At 36.0% G+C, this 19,691-nt stretch overlaps 1 protein-coding gene across 1 annotated transcript in view; it reads right to left on the bottom strand.

The window, feature by feature from the left end:
* Positions 1-1,879: 1,879 nt before the first annotated feature.
* LOC126971826 (E3 ubiquitin-protein ligase HERC2-like) overlaps positions 1,880-19,691 on the bottom strand; it is a 62,097-nt gene continuing 44,285 nt past the window's right edge. Inside the window, exons 34-50 of the mRNA XM_050818255.1 lie at positions 19,321-19,460; positions 18,223-18,412; positions 16,842-17,063; positions 15,320-15,438; positions 13,913-14,090; positions 12,827-13,002; positions 12,083-12,176; positions 11,066-11,217; positions 10,211-10,370; positions 9,626-9,754; positions 8,231-8,386; positions 6,302-6,403; positions 4,905-5,006; positions 3,951-4,183; positions 3,358-3,426; positions 2,712-2,883; positions 1,880-2,038 (exon numbers count right to left, since the gene is read on the bottom strand). Coding sequence (XP_050674212.1) covers positions 1,980-2,038; positions 2,712-2,883; positions 3,358-3,426; positions 3,951-4,183; positions 4,905-5,006; positions 6,302-6,403; positions 8,231-8,386; positions 9,626-9,754; positions 10,211-10,370; positions 11,066-11,217; positions 12,083-12,176; positions 12,827-13,002; positions 13,913-14,090; positions 15,320-15,438; positions 16,842-17,063; positions 18,223-18,412; positions 19,321-19,460 — 2,453 coding nt within the window. The 3' untranslated portion in view covers positions 1,880-1,979. The remainder of the gene's footprint in view (positions 2,039-2,711; positions 2,884-3,357; positions 3,427-3,950; positions 4,184-4,904; positions 5,007-6,301; positions 6,404-8,230; positions 8,387-9,625; positions 9,755-10,210; positions 10,371-11,065; positions 11,218-12,082; positions 12,177-12,826; positions 13,003-13,912; positions 14,091-15,319; positions 15,439-16,841; positions 17,064-18,222; positions 18,413-19,320; positions 19,461-19,691) is intronic.

Here is a 19,691-nt window from a genome sequence, read left to right as displayed (position 1 = left end):
ATGTTTTTAGGGCGATCACTGCGAACTCCTGGGCCGGGGGTCACACGATGCACCGATCTAATGTCGCATTCTTTGATGTCCACATCAATTAATTTGCCAATCTGCATACATACATGGATCAGATTTTCAGATTTATTTTCAGGTACGTTCTGTATTTCAACATTACAGCTGCGCGAAGCCTGGTCGAGATCGTCAAACTTAGACTGCAAATTATTTAGAACGGCGCGTAATGTGGTGCTTTCCTCAGTACATTCTGGGCGTGATGTGAAGGAAGCCAAGGCATTTTCCAGCTCCTTAATACGTCCCTCCGAGGCATCCAGGCGTTTTTCGAGCTTATCTATATCCTGCTTTACACTCATAGATACCTCTTGAATCGCGATGTGCAAATCTTCCCGCCATTGTTGACGCAGACTATCAAACTTTGCATCAAAATATTCAGTGAATGCTTGTGTATCGACGTTCAACATAGATGAAGGAGAGCCCTGCATTCTGGTTGAGATAATCCCCGATATGCCGGTCTTTTTAGATTTACATAAAGAGCATTTCCATTTCATTTTGTTCATTGGTAATATCTTTTTAAATTCGGTTTCAGTCATATCTGCGCAGAAGTAGTGTTGATATAAATTACAAGCCACGCATTTTATAACATCCTTCTCGCTTACAACTTTTTTACACTTCTCGCAATCCATGCTTGTTAACTTATTTTATTGTATAATTTATAATCAGGTAAAAGTCAATCAGCTGTTATCGGTATCAGTAATTATATATTATGTAATTATGAGATGTTTAGTTTACTAATAATGCGTCGCTCGTTTCGATACAGGTATGGGTGCGTGTGCAAGTATAATATTACTTAACTTGTATACTTTCTCAACTCGACACAACACACAAACTGCCTTTTAATGCCTCAACCAAAGTATATTTATAGATTTTACTCAAAAATTTACAACAATGACTCAATTGTTAATATAATATTTGCATCACTTACGGATAATATTATATACGATAGTTGCCAGCGACAAGCCGCAATCGCCTCAATCATCTAAATATAAAGGGCTATAACTGCACGCAATTGTTCGAACTTTTTTACGTATCACCGTCAATTTTAAATACTCTTTTGCTCACTGTTGCTTAAAATTCACTTAATATAATTATTTAACTTTTTACATTTAATGAAAACACATTGACTATCAAAAATATATGCTTATAAAAACTTGCAATAATTTAATTTAACTAAATTCAATGATAAACCGCGTTTTAATAATTATATTCGAGAGAACTTGTGTGTACGTGTCACGATCGCCTTACGGTTATATGGGGGTTAAAAGTATCGCAAATATTCACTCATACCACCTCTTAACGGGAATACGTCGAATTACGAATAATCCTATATACTTTACTTAATAATAACATCTACAACAAAGCCATTTCCAACATTTAAATCCAACACAAAACGGTGTTCGGGTAAACCTGTGGGAATAGGTGTTCCACAGGGTTCTATTCTCGGTCCTTTCTTGTTTCTTATATATATATATATATATATATATATATAAACGATCTACCGTTTGTGGTAGATGATAGCCATGAGATTGTATTGTTTGCTGATGATACTTCACTTATTTTTAAAGTGAAGCGACGTGCGGATATTGATGACGACGTAAGCAATGCACTCTCAAAGATAGTGCGTTGGTTTGAGACGAATAATCTGCACTTAAACAGTAAAAGAACAAAGTGTTTACGGTTCATTATACCAAACACAGCGGAGGTACAAACCAACGTACTTATAAATGACCAGAGATTGGAACTTGTGGACACTACGGTCTTCTTGGGTATCCCGTTAGATAAAAAGCTTCAGTGGGGTCCACATATTACCCATCTAGCAGAGAGACTCAGCTCTGCGGCATATGCAGTTAGTAAGATTAGAGAGTACACGAATGTTGCGACCGCTAGATTAGTGTACTTTAGTTATTTTCACAGCATCATGACGTACGGTATATTACTATGGGGTCATGCTGCTGACATTGATATAGTGTTTGCACTGAAAAAGAGAAATGTTCGTGCTATATATCAGCTTGGTTATAGACAGTCTCTCAAAGAAAAATTTAAAGAAATAAATATTATGACTGTTCATTGTCAGTACATTTATGAAAATTTAATATATGTTCACAAAAATTGGCACCTTTTTGCTCTTAATAGTGATTTTCATTATTATAACACTAGAAATAAGGGATTGCTTGTAACTAATTCTGGTAGCCTTCATAGGATATATAATAGCTTTAAGGGTAAATGTATACACTTCTACAATAAAGTCCCAGCCAGTGTTCAGGCATTATCTATAAATAAATTTAAATGTTTTATAAAAAAATAGCTCTGTCGTAAATCCTATTACTCCACTGCTGAATATCTAAATGATCAGACAGCCTGGGACTAGATTGTGATTATTTTATAGCGATAGAAATGACTGTACAATATTGTATATTTTTATTGAAAAGAGCGCAAAAAAAAGAATGCTGGGAGAGTTTCTTGCGCCGCTTCTTCTCTCTCAGAGCGCCATTTGTTTCCGAAGCGGTAGTAGTATCTAGTAGTATAAGAAATGACATCAAAAAGAATTCTAAAGGAATCAATTTTGAGAAAATTAATGCCTTTTATGCCTAATAAGTCACCGGCAACGTTCTCATACCGACAAGTAAATGCGAGAAGCAGTACTGTACCGTGAACAATCCCCACGCTAGTGTGGTCGATACACCCCCACTTATAGCGAGGTTGCGTGACGGCTGCACGCACGCGTACTCGATCCCCGCGCGCAAATGGCGGCGCACCAGACACGACCTCTGCGTGCAGCGCGCGAATACCTGAAACGCGTCCTAAGCCGCGCCATTCCACCTAAAAGAAACAAATCAAGTATCATACTAATAGATGATTTATATTAGCACAGTAATAATTATTATTTGAGGAGCCAATTTATCTAGTCCTAATGATTCCTAGTAAACACGCGTCCAAAATTGAACTATTGTGTTCGCCACTCATACTATAGCTCGTCGTCAAGCCCTGCTGTCTTTACGAACCGAAGTATGTTCTTGACGCGAGTATTACAAACACAATTTGGTAGCAAGGTGTAGTCGCAAAAGATTATGTTACGCTATGCATTAGTGGGCCGCAAAAGCAGAGTAGATGAAGAGGCGTTTCATCAGCCTGAAGGCAAAATCTGCAAGTTTTATCATTTTTGATGCCGACCACACTGAAGTGCTTGTTTAGGCGACCGTGCCCAGCGCAGGAATATAAATATAAATAAGACTAAATGCTTAGTATATCAAAGCTGTTTTCTTTACAATAAATAAATCAAATAACTACACTTACATGTAAAAATACATTTTGCTTGATATCACGTTCAACTTTTTGCACCTGGCCAACATCCCCGAGTGCAATCTGAAATACATAGTACAGGTCAGCTAACTAATCTCTATCAACTTTTTCTCTAACAGCTTTATCAATTTTTTTATGATAATAAGGGACGAGACGAGCCGCACGTTTAGTTACGTTACGTTCGTTATATTATAATATATATATATATATATATATATATATATATATATATGGTTTTAGCGTTCCGTACGTTTAAGTGTAAAATCTGGAACCATTATACGATAACTCATGGGTATACCTTTGTGTCTACCCAAGATTAAAACGACTTAACCTTACCTTAAGGAGCGCGATACTCATTCGGACGAAGTCACGGGTCAATGCTAGTAACGATATAGGTCTTAATTTTTGGATTAATGCGAAAAAAACTTTGTCTCAATAACATTTGCGTGACGTCAACAGGCAATCGCCAGTTTGATTGATGAGTTATAAAGTGTCCGCCAGGACCTGACGTCATTAAGATGGCGACCTGTCCCATTCTCATCGTGCGGGGATTATATAATAATAGTAGTTATTATTATGATACTTACACTCTCATACGCTTTGCAGCACCGGACGGTCATCCCCGGCGTGATGACGTCAGATAGGTACTGTGCGTACTCGTCTTCGGAAGCGAAGCAACTGCGCCAGCGGTACGTGGTCTGCTTCTTCTCCTGTTTTGACGAGTGTGGCCTTGTCTCAAACACGGAATCATCCATGCCTTGTTGCGGCAACTCCAGAAGATATGCGACTAGAGCTTCCGCAGTTGGTAAACACGTACCACCTGTATTATAAAGAAAACGTGTACGTCTCGCACTGAAGTGATAGCTTAAGCTAATCTTAGTTGAACTATTCAATATTTAAATTGTTTAACTTGAGAAAAGCATAGGTTAATAATTAACGCACACTAATAAAAAGTGACATACAAATAGCGAGTGTAAGACGCTTTTCACGCACACTAAACTAATATTCCTGGCCTGCTGTTAGCGGATGTCTAACAGCAGGCCAAGAGATTATCTAGGCGAATAAATTATCTAAATGTGTATATCCAAGTAATGCAATAATTTTTATGCTTTATTTAAGAATGGCAAACATGAGTTAAAATGGCTAATGACAGAATTCCTCTCTAAGTATAAAGTAGTAAGTGGTTAAAGAATTAACATAACGTTTATGAGAATTAATTATCTCAATATCACTTTTTATGGAAAAAGGAGGACGGAGGAGTGTACGGGTCACCTGGTGTTAAGTGATCATTACCGCCCACAGTCTCTTGCAACACCAAAGGAATCATAGGAGCGGTGCCAGCCTTTAAGGAAGGTGTACGCGATTTTTTTAAGGTACCCATGTTGAATCGTCCTGGAAACACCGCACAAGGAAGTTATTAAGTTACATCTTTAAAAACATATGAAGTATAATCAAATTACGACCTCTACTTATCTCTCGCTATATGACATACGATACTATGACACTTTACAATGTACAGCTACTGGAAATGTTCTACATACCTAAAGTTCGTATCGCCGAGTACACAGCGTGTCTCGAAAAACCCATTTCGATGACTTGTTGTACTTGGGCAGAGTTCGCCCATGTGTTGAGATCTTTCCGTGCTGTAATTATTTGTATTTATACAAAAATGTGTATATTTTGACAATATGTTATATATATGTTTATAGTTGGATGGATTTTCTAATTTATGTACTATGGAGATTTAACATTGACATTGATATAAAATTTCGAAATATAATAAATAAATTTAATGTTCCCTTTCGATATCCCCGCAAAGCAATAACACTTCTTCAAAGACCTTTTCGAAAAACTGTTCTCGGCAATAACTCACCAATTTCCAGGATGTCTAAAATACTAAACGATAGTTGCAAATATTTGGATCCTTTCGGGGACTCACTCAAAACATTCCGAAGTAAAATTTTATTATGTGATAAATTAAATAATTTCTAAAATTAACAAAATATATTTTATATTTAACTGATTTCAATTTAGCGAACTACCTAGAACTATTTCACTGTGTTTTTTTTCGGTAATAAGTTAATACGTTTTTTAAATTATGTATAAGTACTTCATTTGATATAAATATTTGTAAGCTTTATATTAATTGCATGCCGTATCTACCTTAAACGACAATGCATTTAGAATTAACTTTAGATTAAATATTTTATTGTTGCTTGAATTAATGTAAATAATATGGTGGATCGAATAAATAAATAAAAAAAAATAGTTTAATAAAATAAGTTAGTTAACATAGAATTACAAACGTATATAATATCTTGTATTTTTTTTGATTAACGCGAGTGTTACACTTTTAAATAAATCACTTTTAAAGGATTAAAACGCGTTTAATTGTAACTGTGTTTTTACACGTAAAGGTTACATTTTATTATTATTTTAGTAAACCCGACGTTTCAAGACCTATCCAGATCGTTTTCAGGGGGACTACAGACGAAACGAGTCAAAGATAGTATTTATCATAGTTGTCATTATGAAGTTTAGCGCGTAAGTGCCATTTATTGCCTCCGAGGTGGTATTTGCTATAGACAGATGGTTTTTTGTAAAATTTACTGACAGTGTTCTCTATTTTTTGGTGTGTAGTGTTTTTTACTCTCTATGTGTAGCTGGGGTTTTAATTTAGAGACTTATATGGAAAAATCTAATGAAAAATCACAGTTACAATTACACGCGTTATAATCCATTAAAATGTGTATTATTTAAATATTTGGTATCCTTAATTATTTATGATAGTGTTATGAAAAAAAAACTATGAAGTAATTAAAATTTGGTTTGAACAAGTTAGTTTTTGACAGTAGGGACATATTATATACAAAAGGGTCATTCTATTTTAAAATATTAATCGTTATAATAATAATGTTACTCATAGTATGTTACTTACATAATGACGCAGTACTAGTAGAGGGTCCCATTGACATCTGCATTACGTTGCTTCTGTCTATGAGAGGCATTTCGGGAGAAGATTCGTATTCTTTATCGTCACCTGTAAGAAATACATTTGAGAAATTTACTTGTGCTATTTAGAATAATATTTTGTTAACGAAATTTGCACTACAAACAATTACGCAATTCACATTTTCACTGCAATATTAATGAAAAGAGTCAAAGCCCAATAAACTTTATTCAATTAGCGCTTAGTTTAACTAAGCGCTTTTGAATAGTCATTTAAAAAAATTAAGTAATTTTAATTACCGAATCTACAATTTTGTTCGGAAAAGGTAGAGCTCGCGAGAAGAACATACATGAATCTCAACGGCCACTCTTTTCAATCAAATAGAGTATTTTACAATGACTGTAATATACATAACAAATTAGTTTGTATGTAGCTGCCTCCAATATATGAATCGAGTTTAAATAATATTGACACTTTTTTTTTAATATTGACACACTTTTTACACAAATTATCTTGCCCCAAGTTAAGCATATATAGCCTGTGTTATGGGTTACAAGACAACGATATATTTAATACAATATACTTACTTAAACATACATAAATTCATATAAACATACATATTAACATACATAAATAAATATAAACATCCATGACTCGGAAACAAACGTCCATATTCATCATATAAATGCTTGCACCTACCGGGATTCGAACCCGGGACCTCTAGCTTAGTAGGTAGGATCGCTAACCACTCGGCTATACAGGTCGTAATATAATAAAATCAAATATATCATAAAAAGTAATAAAGAACAAACTGTATGAATATAAAATCCTTTAGGACTTGACTTAATTCGTGTAAGGAAGCTTCGTGACCACGATTATTGTATTACTGTCAACATCTATATATATATAAGAGATTTCCATGTATATAGTCACTCATCACGATATCTCTGGAACCATAAGGCGTAGAGACTTGAAATTTGGTAGAAATATTCCTTTCGCCGAGTAGAGATCAGCTAAGAACGGATTTAAAGAAATTCCATCCGCAAGAGTTTTTTTATAACAGAACAACGTCTGTCGGGTCAGCTAGTTAGTAATATAATGATTTATTAACTTAACAGGTCCACCTGACACCAAAAGCAGCACCCGTTCACGAGTTAACACATGGATCAGCCATCATTCCCTTCGCACATATTTGAGGGAAGGAGACGGACCCGGCAAGTACTCTCAAAACGAATCCCTTTACGTGAAGAATTCTAGAATCGGCACAAACTGCATGTATGTGTAAATGCTCAGAGCGGTTTAGGAGCAGTTACAAGTACAACTATATTGTGGAATAAACGTATTTCTGCTACATTTCTAATGATGATAACTTCAAAAAAATAGTGGCCTCTAAGATCTTACGAACTCTCTTAATATGAAACTGACTTGTTATTGATCAACATAACAATCAAGTGAGTATGATAGTAGAGTAGTATTTATTATGTAGTAAAGATTTCTTTAAATATTGCATTTAAAGTAGATATAAATATTAATTCCTACCATGAATGATCTAAAATACCTACCGTCATGATGACTATTTCTACTATATAAAGTATAAATGGTGTCAAGCACGTACTTTTCATTTGTGTGACGTCACAGCTATATATCTTAACTTGAGCTGAACATTACAATATTAGCCTGTGACTGTAACTCTATATTCGAAGCTTAGATCATTTATACGTCTAGATAGACTGTGAAAACGACGAAAACAAATACTAATCGCGAGTATAAAACGTCGCTTGTCACGCACACTAAAGTAATAAACCTGGCCTGTTTTCATCGGTTGTCTAGCAACAAAAGGCTCCATCTAGACGTATAAATTATCTGATATATGAAGCAATAATACACATGAGAAACTATAATTGAGAAAATACTTACTGGAAATATGTGCAGCCAACTGCTGCGCTATAGCTAAGGAGGCGGCGGCGAGTTCTTTTGGAGAGTGCGACCCAGCCAGCGGACTTGGCCGAATGGCTAGCGCTAGCAGACGCCGTAGTAGTGTCCCTTCTGTGCCAGTATTGCTCCTTTCTGGGGCTAAATCATTAAGTAAAAAAAATATTAAATATAGTAATTCACCACGTGATGAAAGTGAGGATGTGGACAAGTTCGAAATGTCTGGAGTTGAAGAAATTAAGAATTTAAAATTATTTCTAATATTTACTATTTTAATATCGTTGTATATTATTAGTTCCATGTGAAGTACCTGGCTATAAAAATAAGAAAAATATATAAAAGTATTTGTTGTTTATATTTATGTGCTGACCGTACACATATATAAACACAAATACAAAAACGTCACGAGAGTAATTTACCTGTACCTAGCTTAAGTCCGTGAAAAAAGTTCAACTTGTGAATCCTTTAATGACTAGGCTCGATATCCACCAAAGCGGAGAGGAGATGTACTTTAATAACCAATCCGATTTCTTTATTTCTTGCTCTATGTTTCCTTCGATAGTTTAAATATTGATGAATTTATTGTGTTTCTTCAACCTCTAATTCCTCTTCCTGATTTTTAACGAATTGACGTCTTCCGTGTCGTAGACATCACTTGACTGATTTCGAACTCTCACAGCTCTCATCTCCTCTCCGCTTTGGTGGAAATAGTCAGACAGCTTCGCCGCTTATCTCCTCTCCTATCCTCTTTGGTAGATATCGGGCCTTAATGATTAACATTTTGTCAACAACCAAATGAACGTCACTTACCAAAAGATTTTGGGAGTGAACATCACTGGCGTAAATAAAAAATATCCAAATGTCATGAGTTTAATTCAGCTAAGATTAGTCTTAACCCATTCGACTCGTGTCTTGCCTGTACACGAGGTATCCTCAGGAAATGTTGAATCGCCGAATTTAGCGGCAAAAACTTAGCGATTATGAACACAAAACTTCGCAAAACTCAATGAATTTTTGTATTTAAATAAAAAACCCACAGCATGTTCGTTATTTGGGTGTTAGATAATCGTTTCAAATACTAAGGCTTGAGCAAATATACTTAAATAATACGGGAGCTACTGAAAATCAGTGCTGTGACCAATTGTCACAGGTAACCTGAGTAACCCTTTTGACGCACAATGCCACACAGCTGCTATATATTTTGGAAAACTTATTTATTTATTGTAAAATATGTTTTAGGTTAGTATTCACTTATAATTGCATTGTTTTATGCGTGTGTCAAATAAAATATGTTATTATTATTAAAAGTTTTTAAAATATTGTTTGAAATGCAGAATCGACTATGTTTCTATTTTTAAAACAACTAACAAAATTACTCACGAGCCACGTTGTCAGGCGGTTGCATCAGTACTTTCCGCAATCGTGTCCGTGTTGTCAACAACCCTCGTACCGCACACAGCGTCAGTAGCTCCATCTGCTGTCTTCTTAATCCGTATACATCCACTTCAGCTAAAATTTATTTATTACATAAAGAATTAATATACTTTGAAAAAAAAACGTTAGTGATAATATAACATGTTTATATAAACTATGTTTTTTCAAAGGGGACGTAAGGAACGCATGTAGGTGAAATAAATCCCTTTCAAAAACAATTATTTGAGTACCACTTCTTAACTCAGGCAATTGTTATACCTACGCATAAACATACTTTTCTTCGTGAAATATTTCATTAAGTAATGTTGTAGAATCAAGTAATGTATATGGAATGGTCCAATTTTGTAATAACAATCTTTTCAAAGTCAAAGTCAAATAAACTTTATTCAGTTAGGCTTAAACTAAGCGCTTTTAAAAAAAATTGTTGTAAGGTGCTGCATACTCAGAGATCTTGATAAATTCAGGCAGGCATACACAGAAGTGTGCTTTAAGCTCAGAGCTATAGGAGAGACTATTCTTGTTATGTCATACCTGGCAGGTGATGCTCATGTAGTGGTGACGTCACGGGCCCGGCCCCCAGTAGCGCCGCACACACTCGCAGCGCACTCTCACCGCACACGCCCGTGCTCGCTCCGCCCAGTGGGTGGGACAACTTTTCGCACTCAATATTTTCGACATTCGTCAACTCGGTCTGCAAAAATGCAATTGCAATATATCGGATTCATACATATTTATATAGTTACTACTTCATGCACATACTATAACAAGCACATTCATCAGCACATTAAGGAATTTGCTAGAAACTATCACAATCATACTAGTAACACGAGGAACAAACATAAACTTATTATGCCTACTACTCGGCTAAGTCGAGTTAGTAAGTCTTTTGTGGGGCGATGTATATGCTTTATACAACAAGATCCCAGAACCGCGACAGCCCTCTGGCTATTAAATAATAAGTTTAACTGTACAAGTTTAACTGTACATTACTTTGTAAACATATTTTTTGATGAAAAATTTTATCAAAGGCTTTCGATCTTGACTTGTATGACCTTCTTTGAGATAAGTTAAAAATACAAATTTTGCCTAAAGCCCGCTGAGTTTGTTGCGGCCATTCTTCTCAGGTCTGAGGCATTCATTTTTGAATGGACAGTTTTTGACTTTCAAAAAGTGATGTCACATCCTATTTTAAATAAAAATATTTGAATTAAAAATAGAATTTGAGCTCCTTTCCAGGTCTATTCTACTTATATGCCGCCAACGATCATACGCCTTGTCCTGATGTTACAATAAAGAATGGGTTTTTCATCATATTTTAAAATCGGTCGTTAGTCATAATATTATCTTAAATTTTAACTGTTACCTACGTATTAATTTGTGTCTCACCTTCGTCATAGTGTTGTCGTCATGTACCAAAGTAATCTTGGCTCTGGAGGAGAACTGCGTGACAACGGCGTGTCTCGGCGGCGACCCGACGCTCACCCGCTGACCTATTCTTATCCTCCATTCCATTCCACCCACCACACCTAAGGCACCGGCTGTAAAATAAATAATATTTTGGGCTGATTACTTTACGTACCATAACAGGCGATAAATAATATTAATATAAAAATAGTGTATTTAATATTTTTATGTGATTAGTAGTCCATAATGTAGTGCTTGTCGCCATGTGCGGAAAATGGAAACGTACAGAGTTGGGTATGGTACAGAATTAACGCATTTGAGATGCGATCACTGCGTAGTATGTGTGGAGTGAGACTGATTGATACAATTTCGAAAGCGGTAATACGAGCGACCTGTGGTCTGAAAGATATTGTGACAAGGACTGAGAAAGGAATGCTGAAATGGTTTGGACACGTGGACCGAATGAGTGAAGAAATAATGACTTATCAAATATATAAGGCAAGTGTGTGTCGGCAAGTCAGTCGCGGGAGACCTTGTCGAATATTCGTCGACCAAATTGGGGACGTTTTTATGTAATTTTGCAACGGTTATGCAGATCATCTTTGTCACCGCATTGTCTAAGCCAATACGAGCCGTTCCCAGGGTCTACACAGCAGCTCTATAAAATAAGTAAGTAGTAACTCCCACTGGTATTAGTAAAAACTAAAAAACGATATATTATTTGGTATTTTTCAATGCTTTTAGGGTTGTAATGATGTACCTTCTTGTTTCAAACTTTTATTTGTTATTGGGAACATTCATCAAGTCAATAAAAGACCTTAAATGTCTGCTTCGATATCACGATTGCGTCATCCATTTACGAGATCAATCTGCTGGAGATCTGACCCCCAACAAATAAGACCACCACTATCCGATAGCTTACAAATAGAAAGAATCATATATTCCAAGCCATGAAATCATATTCTTTGTGCATAAAATACTTAAGTGCAAGCAAATTACCAATAAGGCACGTGTCCAGAGACGGCGACGCAGGTTTAAGGGTTTGATTTAAGTCCTGACTCGCATGCGGCCACCAACGCCATTCGCTGGTAATCTGTTAAATATAATGTACATTGTTTTTATTATACTTAGTCTGTCCATAAATACTGTTATAATTATAAAAATAATTATATTACATTTGAATTTGAAAACTTGTCATTCTAAAATGAATATTCATTAATATTCTTGTTACATTAAAATGGAGTGTGGTGATAAAGAGAAAACGTTGAAAAAGTTAATACAAAACTAACATATATAAATCAAACTTATACAAAAGAATAAAGTAAGCATCTGCATAAAACAATTGAGCAAGTGATATAGTTTTATCCGGAAAGTGTGAATCTATAGTTTACAGTCAAGACAGAAATAAATGGAAAAAGTTCAACATTGATAAAACATTTTAAAATAAATATAACAACAAAAAGCCTTAAACTATTTATTCGTCTAGATAGACTGTGGCAGCTGTGAAAAAATCGTAAAAAGTTGAGGTTGACATTAATCTGTATTTTGTGTAATGCACTCACATGTGTGTGTGGTATACCACAATAATAACACAAAGTGACATACAAATCATGTGTGTAAGACGTAGCTTGTCACGCACACTAAAGTAATGGCCTGGTCTGTTCTCATCGATTGTCTAGCAGCAAGAGGCGCTATGTAGACGTATAAATTATCTAAGCACAGACCATTAAAATGCAAACTCACCCTGTATATCGAGTGCGTGGAGACCATCTGAGCGGCGTGCTGCAACATCTCGAGCAGCAGCGCGGACACGGGCCCGTGCCAGTGCGCCTGCGCGTGCAGGTGCCGCACGAGCGACACTAGCGCCGCGCTCACGCTGCCCGTGTAACTGGCCGTGGCGGGCGCGCGCCATCTGTTGTCTAATAACCCACTTGTTGATTGAAACAGAGACGGAATCTTGATATTTTAACTTCTGCGTGACATAAACTGGCAGTCGTGAGATGCAGTGCCGGATTAAGTAACGGGGCCAGTAGCAAATTCTTTCAACGGAGCTCTTGATCTATATTGGAAATATTCGGTTTCCGAGTGTCTGATGTGAATTGTCTTAGTAAGAAAAGTTATAACGTTTTTGTGGCATCAAATTAATTCAATATACCACATATTAACAAGTTTCACTCAAAAATTACGCTCAGGCAGAGATGTGTTGGTTTAAATATGCGGGACCCCCTTCCACGCGGGGTCCGTAGAAATCGCTACTTGCTACGTGATTAATCCGGCACTGGTGAGATGACAACCGATACTTTTAATTTATGATTTTTTAGAAGGACTCTGGTTACTATCACGTGACTAAGGACCTCATTCCACAAGGCACAGTTATGACAAGAGTGACAACAATATGGATGACCATGACCATGGATTACGTCTTCAGATGCAATCTGGAAGACGATCACCAATTCCACTAGGCACAGTTATGACAAGAGTGACAACAATATGGATGACCATGACCATGGATTACGTATTAAGATGCATTCTGGAAGACGATCTAACATGACGGCTTGCCTCTCTTTCGATATTTAGACTAAACATTCAATGTCACTTTTTAAAAGATTAAACAGAAGGATTAAATTTACGGTACTATACTTAACAAAACGAAAACGCTATGCTACGTTTTCGATTAGCTGTCTGTTTGACAATACCTTTAAATATACTGGTAATAAAGAAGAATAATACTGGGAGAGTTTCAGGAAAAGGAGGTTAAAGGATTAAATTTTGTGAAAATAAACGACTTTTATGCTGCTACACGCGTTGTCGTGAGGGGTGTGTAAATACCGAGTTCTTCTTCGTCCGCCGCGGAGTGGGCGGGGCACGCGAGGGCGGGGTCTGCGGCGTGCGTCTCGAGCCACCCGCGGCCCGCCAGAGCGGTCAGCTGCGCGCTCACCGTGCGGCGCCACTCCAGGCCGCCGCTGTGCTCCGGTAACACACTGCGTAACAGCCACACCGCCTGTACCTGCATAAAAATACACACTTCATGAGCTTTAATAGTTATTTATGCAACTGTTGTGTAATAAGGGGTATTAAAACACGAATGTGGATTTATAGTATCATATGATAATAGTATCACATGAGTGTTTTAATACCTAATTATCAACAGTTGCATACAAGATTTTATCTACACCCAGAATATGAATCCTCTAAAAGATTATGAAACAGCTTACTGCTAACGTTAAAACAGCCAGTCCTAGTAGTAACCTAATATCATTCATTACTGATTATATACAAATAAACTAAGTATTAATGAAACAATTAGTTATTTCAGTAGTAATTTACATTTACTATAGTGCAATAATTAAAATTCACTCGAATATAATGTTCTTTTGCAGCGTTTAAAATGAATCGCTCATTTTTTCTAAACAAAACAACAAAAATATCGAAGAAAAATGGCGGGGATTCGAATAACCTACTTTTTTTACGGCGCGCAATGTTCTGGTAGTGTGGAACGCGCGTAAACGAAAATGTTCTTTTTTCGAAATTCATACAGAACCATATACCACGCATCGAGCAATAAGAATGTGGCTGTCTGTTGAAACTCTTTGCGCATGAAGGGATAAAAAAAAACATAGGAGTGTTGTTATGAAATTCAGTACAACATAACAACACTCTTTTGGGTGATGTAATGGTTATTACGACATTGGGTGTTTTAATGTTGGCAATAAGCTAACTGTTTCAGAATCTTTAATAGAAGATTTAAAGCATGGGTGTAGATAAAAAATATTATTTACGAGTCCATGCCAAAAATTTACTCGCGCAAGATTAGTCATTTTTATGTTCATGAACTCGTACCGCGTACTGATTATAGATCGCGTAAACAATTTTGATCTTTTAGTTGACAAAATGTTTAGTAAAATGCGTTTTGAATTTTGTCATTTCAAAATTACTTAATACAGTAAGGTTTATTTCGTAAGTTCAAAATGGTATGTAAAAAAGTTAAATTAAAAAATAAATACAGAAGTCGTAAATTACAATTTATTTACTCTGTCTTACCAAATTCAAATAAACTTTACCTAATTAGACTTAAATAAAGCGCTTTTGAATTGTCACTATAAATATTTCTTTTAAATTAACAACAAAACTTTAAAATTAATAAACAAACAGAAATACAAGTTAGATTTTTTGGTGAATTAAACAGTATGTATGCATATGAACATAATAGTAAAAGATATATTATTCAGGACAAACCTGTAGGTAAACTAGATCCAGCGTAATCGGTTTGTTATTTGAAGAAATAATGCTGTAGCACAGCTCAAACCAGGAATCCGTACAAAGACACATCTTCATTTCAAGCGTTTGAGCACTCGCTGGAAAGAAAATGTTTAGACACGTACATAAATTGTGAAAAAACTTTAAAACGTAAACAAATGCTAATTATAGTTTAAAATATATAGTAATGTATCATATTGGAGTTAATTATGTCAAATTATTTTATAGTTTTAAAATGTCACTAGAGAAGGGAAACAGTTAATAATCATTAGCTATAAATATACTTAGTCTGGCCATAAACACTGTTACAATAAAAAATAAACAATATATTACATTTGAATTTGGAATCTGTAGTATCTCGTTTTGGCGCGAATACATTTTAACAAACAAAATGACCGTATTTATGCTCAAAGCTCTAAAGAAGCTTCCCAATTAGTTAACAGAGTGCAACGTGGGCACTATCTGTAACGGTTTGGTGGGGTATTAACTATGAAGGAGTGACTGAGCCATACTTTTGTGAAAAAGGTATCAAAAGACATCGGCAAAAGTGTATCAAGATACCATCTTGAGAAGGTAGTGAAGCCTCTTAACAGCGCCATGTTCAATAACCAACGTTTAAAGGACTGTATTGCAGCCAATGGAAAACCACTTCGAATAAGCTTTTTATACTTTAAATTGTTTTATATTAATGTCTTAAACTAACACACTGTTATAGTAATAGATGTTATTTGCAATAGATTTTTTTTTCTTTGCTTCAGTATTTAAGGCAAGACTAGGTATAATACTATTAACGTTTGCATGTTCATCCCGCAAAAATGTTTTGGTAATAAGGTCAATTTGCTGAAAACCACTCAACGCTCAACTTCAAAAATGAAGATGTTAATTAACTGTGGATTTTTGTGAAGCTTACGTCTGAGCACGAGAAAGATATGTTTGGAAAGATTTAGGAGAGGCCTACGCTACAGAAGCGACTACTACTTTTTAATATTAATAAAAATAAAAATAAAAAAGCGAAAAATAAATAACATTTAAAAAAAATCTAAAAAAAACACGCTTTTATAGAAAATCCCATTAAAAAATTGAAAATAACTCTCAATAAATTTGAATTAAAAATAGTGTAAGAAAAAATGATTTTACTGTAAAAAAAAAGCGCGGGTAGCATGGTATCAATAGTTAGTTATAAATATTTTATGAACAGATATGAGTAGAAGGGTTATTTTCGTAGTATCCTGAAAAGCACCCCACGATTTCTTTTTGCAATAAAATCATTCTTTCTTCACTATTTTTAATTCAAATTTATTAAGATTTATTAACTATTATTTATTTTTAGTTTTTTAGTTTTTTTTTGTTATATTGAATTGTCATTGATCCTAAATAAGTATGCCAAATTTCGAGTTAATCCGACGTTTTGAAGGGGGTCAAAATCATGCTCAAAGATACCGTTACATACGCATGAAGCTAATGAAGGCTATCGTTTATTTTATTTATTTATTTTATTTACCTCTGAGCAGAGCCAGGGCGGTGTGCAGTCGTGCCGCGAGCGCGGTGGGCGGCAGCGTGCGGTGTGCGAGCGAGAGAGCCAGCAGGCGCCTCTGCAGCGCCGCCACGTTGCGCCGCGCCGCCGGCCCGCACGAGCCCGCGCCCGCACACACGGCACGCACCGCGCCCGCACACGACGCGCGCACCTCGCTCACTGGCCACCACTCTTGAGTACTCTCCTCTGCTGTATATAAAACTATACCTTTAACATGCGCATCATGCTGCAGTTAACGTGGTTATGGTTCGAGCTAAAACCAGGACAATAGGATGCACCAGAACATAGATGTGCAAAACTCCATATCGACGAATGACTTAAAGTTTTGTGTCACTTATTTAGCATTTCATTAATTCTTACGATTTTTTTTTGGCTTTGTTTAAAACTTTAAAATCAAATCATCTTTATTTACAGGATAAGGCAACATAGTGTTGTTGGTTTTTAATTATTAGGTGCTTCTTATTGTATGCCTTATTATTATTAAATTGTTATTATTAAATATTCGCTATTCTTAAAGACATTAAACCAATATTTCAATGTAATTGATTTTTCATGGAAGAGAAGGATTCATTGCCGGCCTTTGAAGTGAATAGTCTAGTCTTGGAGCTTGAATTTAATTCTTTTTGATGTCTCTTCAAACACTACCGCTTCGGAAACAAATGGCGCTCTGAGAGAAGAGACGCAAGAAACTCTCCCAGAATTCTTTTTTGAGCTTTTTTTAAATAAAATATTGTATTGTCATTGTTATTGCTAAAAAATAATCATAATCTAGTCCCAGGCTGTCCGATCACTTAGAATTTCATATGTAGAGTAGAATTTACGACAGAGCCATTTTCAATACGACATTTAAATTCACAGAAAATGCCCGAACAGTGACTGAAATTTCAGTATAAAAGTGTATGTATACATTTGTCCTTAAAGCTATTATATATCCTATCAAACCTACTAGAATTAGTTACAAGCAATCCCTTATTTATAGTGATACTAGCTGACCCGACAGACGATGTTCTGTACATAATAAATAATAAACTGTTTTTTTAATGAATATTTCGCAACATCAAGAATTATTTCCTAAAATATGCTCGCTGTTGTTGATACGAAATTGGTTCACAGCAGAACTGTAAAACGTGCGTCAAAAAATTATCTCATAGAAAATATGTCCATAAAAATAATTATGGGTCCCAAATCGAAATAAATACTATCCTATCTCTAAACTGCACTCCATGAAGTAATCCCAATTAACATCCGTTCATTAGTTTAGGAGTCCATCGCGGACAAACAACGTGATACGTAATTTATATACACTAAGATAATAATGAAAATCACTATTGTTATAAAAAAGACTCACGAGTTCCCTGGAGCTTCTCGTCAAGCGACGGCGGTGGCGACGGCGAGCGGGCCAGCTTGAGGTCGTATTTGCCCTCCTTGCCCATGCGGTAGGAGTTTGTGCCACCGGCGTCCCACGCCACACGCACCCACCCGTCTTCACCCAGCTCGCCGATGACGCGGCCTTCACCGCCCGAACCGGGTACGCCATCCTACATAGCAACAAAAAGCGGTCATACCATTACGATGGTAATATAAAACTTTTTATTATGACAATAAGGGACGAGACGAGCAGATTATTCAGCTGATGGTAATTGATACACCCTGCCTATATTGAAAAACACAAAAATTCTGAGCGGTATTACGATTGCTCTCGTCACCTTGAGATGTAAGATGTTAAGTCTCATTTGCCCAGTAATTTCATTAGCTACGGCGCCCTTCAGACCGAAACACAATAATGCCTACACATTACTGCTTCACGGCAGAAATAGGCACCGCTATGATACCCATAATCTAGTCGGCATCCTGTGCAAAGGAGCCTCCCACTGATAAATGCCCTGAATCATCACTAACGACACTCTTGGGCCTGGGACTTTCCTTTTCTTTTAATGCCCCGGGGCAGCACAGGGCTAACACAAGCACCCATATTATAAAACGTACGTTTAAGTTCCTCGAATCAAAGTCAATGATTTTTACACGCAATTTTCCTTATCGATATTAGTAAAAAAAATGAGGTATATCGAGGTTCTTCCGATAAGGGATTAAAGGAAAATCTTGACATTGATAAAGTTAGTATATTATTATAACGCAAATAGGAATATAGACAAATGTATATATTATACTACACTAAATATAGCTTCCCTTTCTATTTCTCATATGTCAGTCATATTGCTTACAGTTAGTCCACCATATAATCTTCTTCACAATGAAATGTTCAGCCAAAGTGTATCAAGAGACTGTCTCAGATTGTGTATTGAAAACTCTTAGCAATACCCTGTTTTTTTAAATTGTACCTTTGACTTTCCAGCAAGACTGCATCTGCTCAAATAATATAGAACACCATGATGATGTTTTAGCCGCCGATCGTGATCAGCGGATTTTGAATATTTGCACTTATTACCTGATCACCCCATTTCCAGTCCTTTCCTCGTACGACTCTCGTTCCTATCTTCATCAGGGACGCAAGTTCGGGTCCAGACAGGGATGCGCCTCTAGCACGAGCACCAAGTCTCTCGTCTTCATAAATAATAAGGCAGTCAGCTGTAAAACGTACATAAGTTTAATAAAAAGTTACATCATGAAACCAAAGTAAGTTTTCAATTAATCAGCAATAGCATTGTTTTCTAAAAAGTAAAGTGTATCGTAGCGCGTCAGTCCTCCCTCACACGCGGGATCGTTATAGAATAAAACAATCGAATATATTCTGTTACTTTTATATTCCTATTCTTTCACTTTCTATCAAACATTTTTATGAATATTAAATATTAGGCC

This window comes from Leptidea sinapis, chromosome 24 (assembly GCF_905404315.1).
Source record: "Leptidea sinapis chromosome 24, ilLepSina1.1, whole genome shotgun sequence".
In the NCBI taxonomy this organism is placed as follows: domain Eukaryota; kingdom Metazoa; phylum Arthropoda; class Insecta; order Lepidoptera; family Pieridae; genus Leptidea; species Leptidea sinapis.
The sequence above is the reverse complement of the archived record's forward strand: the minus strand, read 5'-3'. Positions and strand labels throughout refer to the sequence as shown.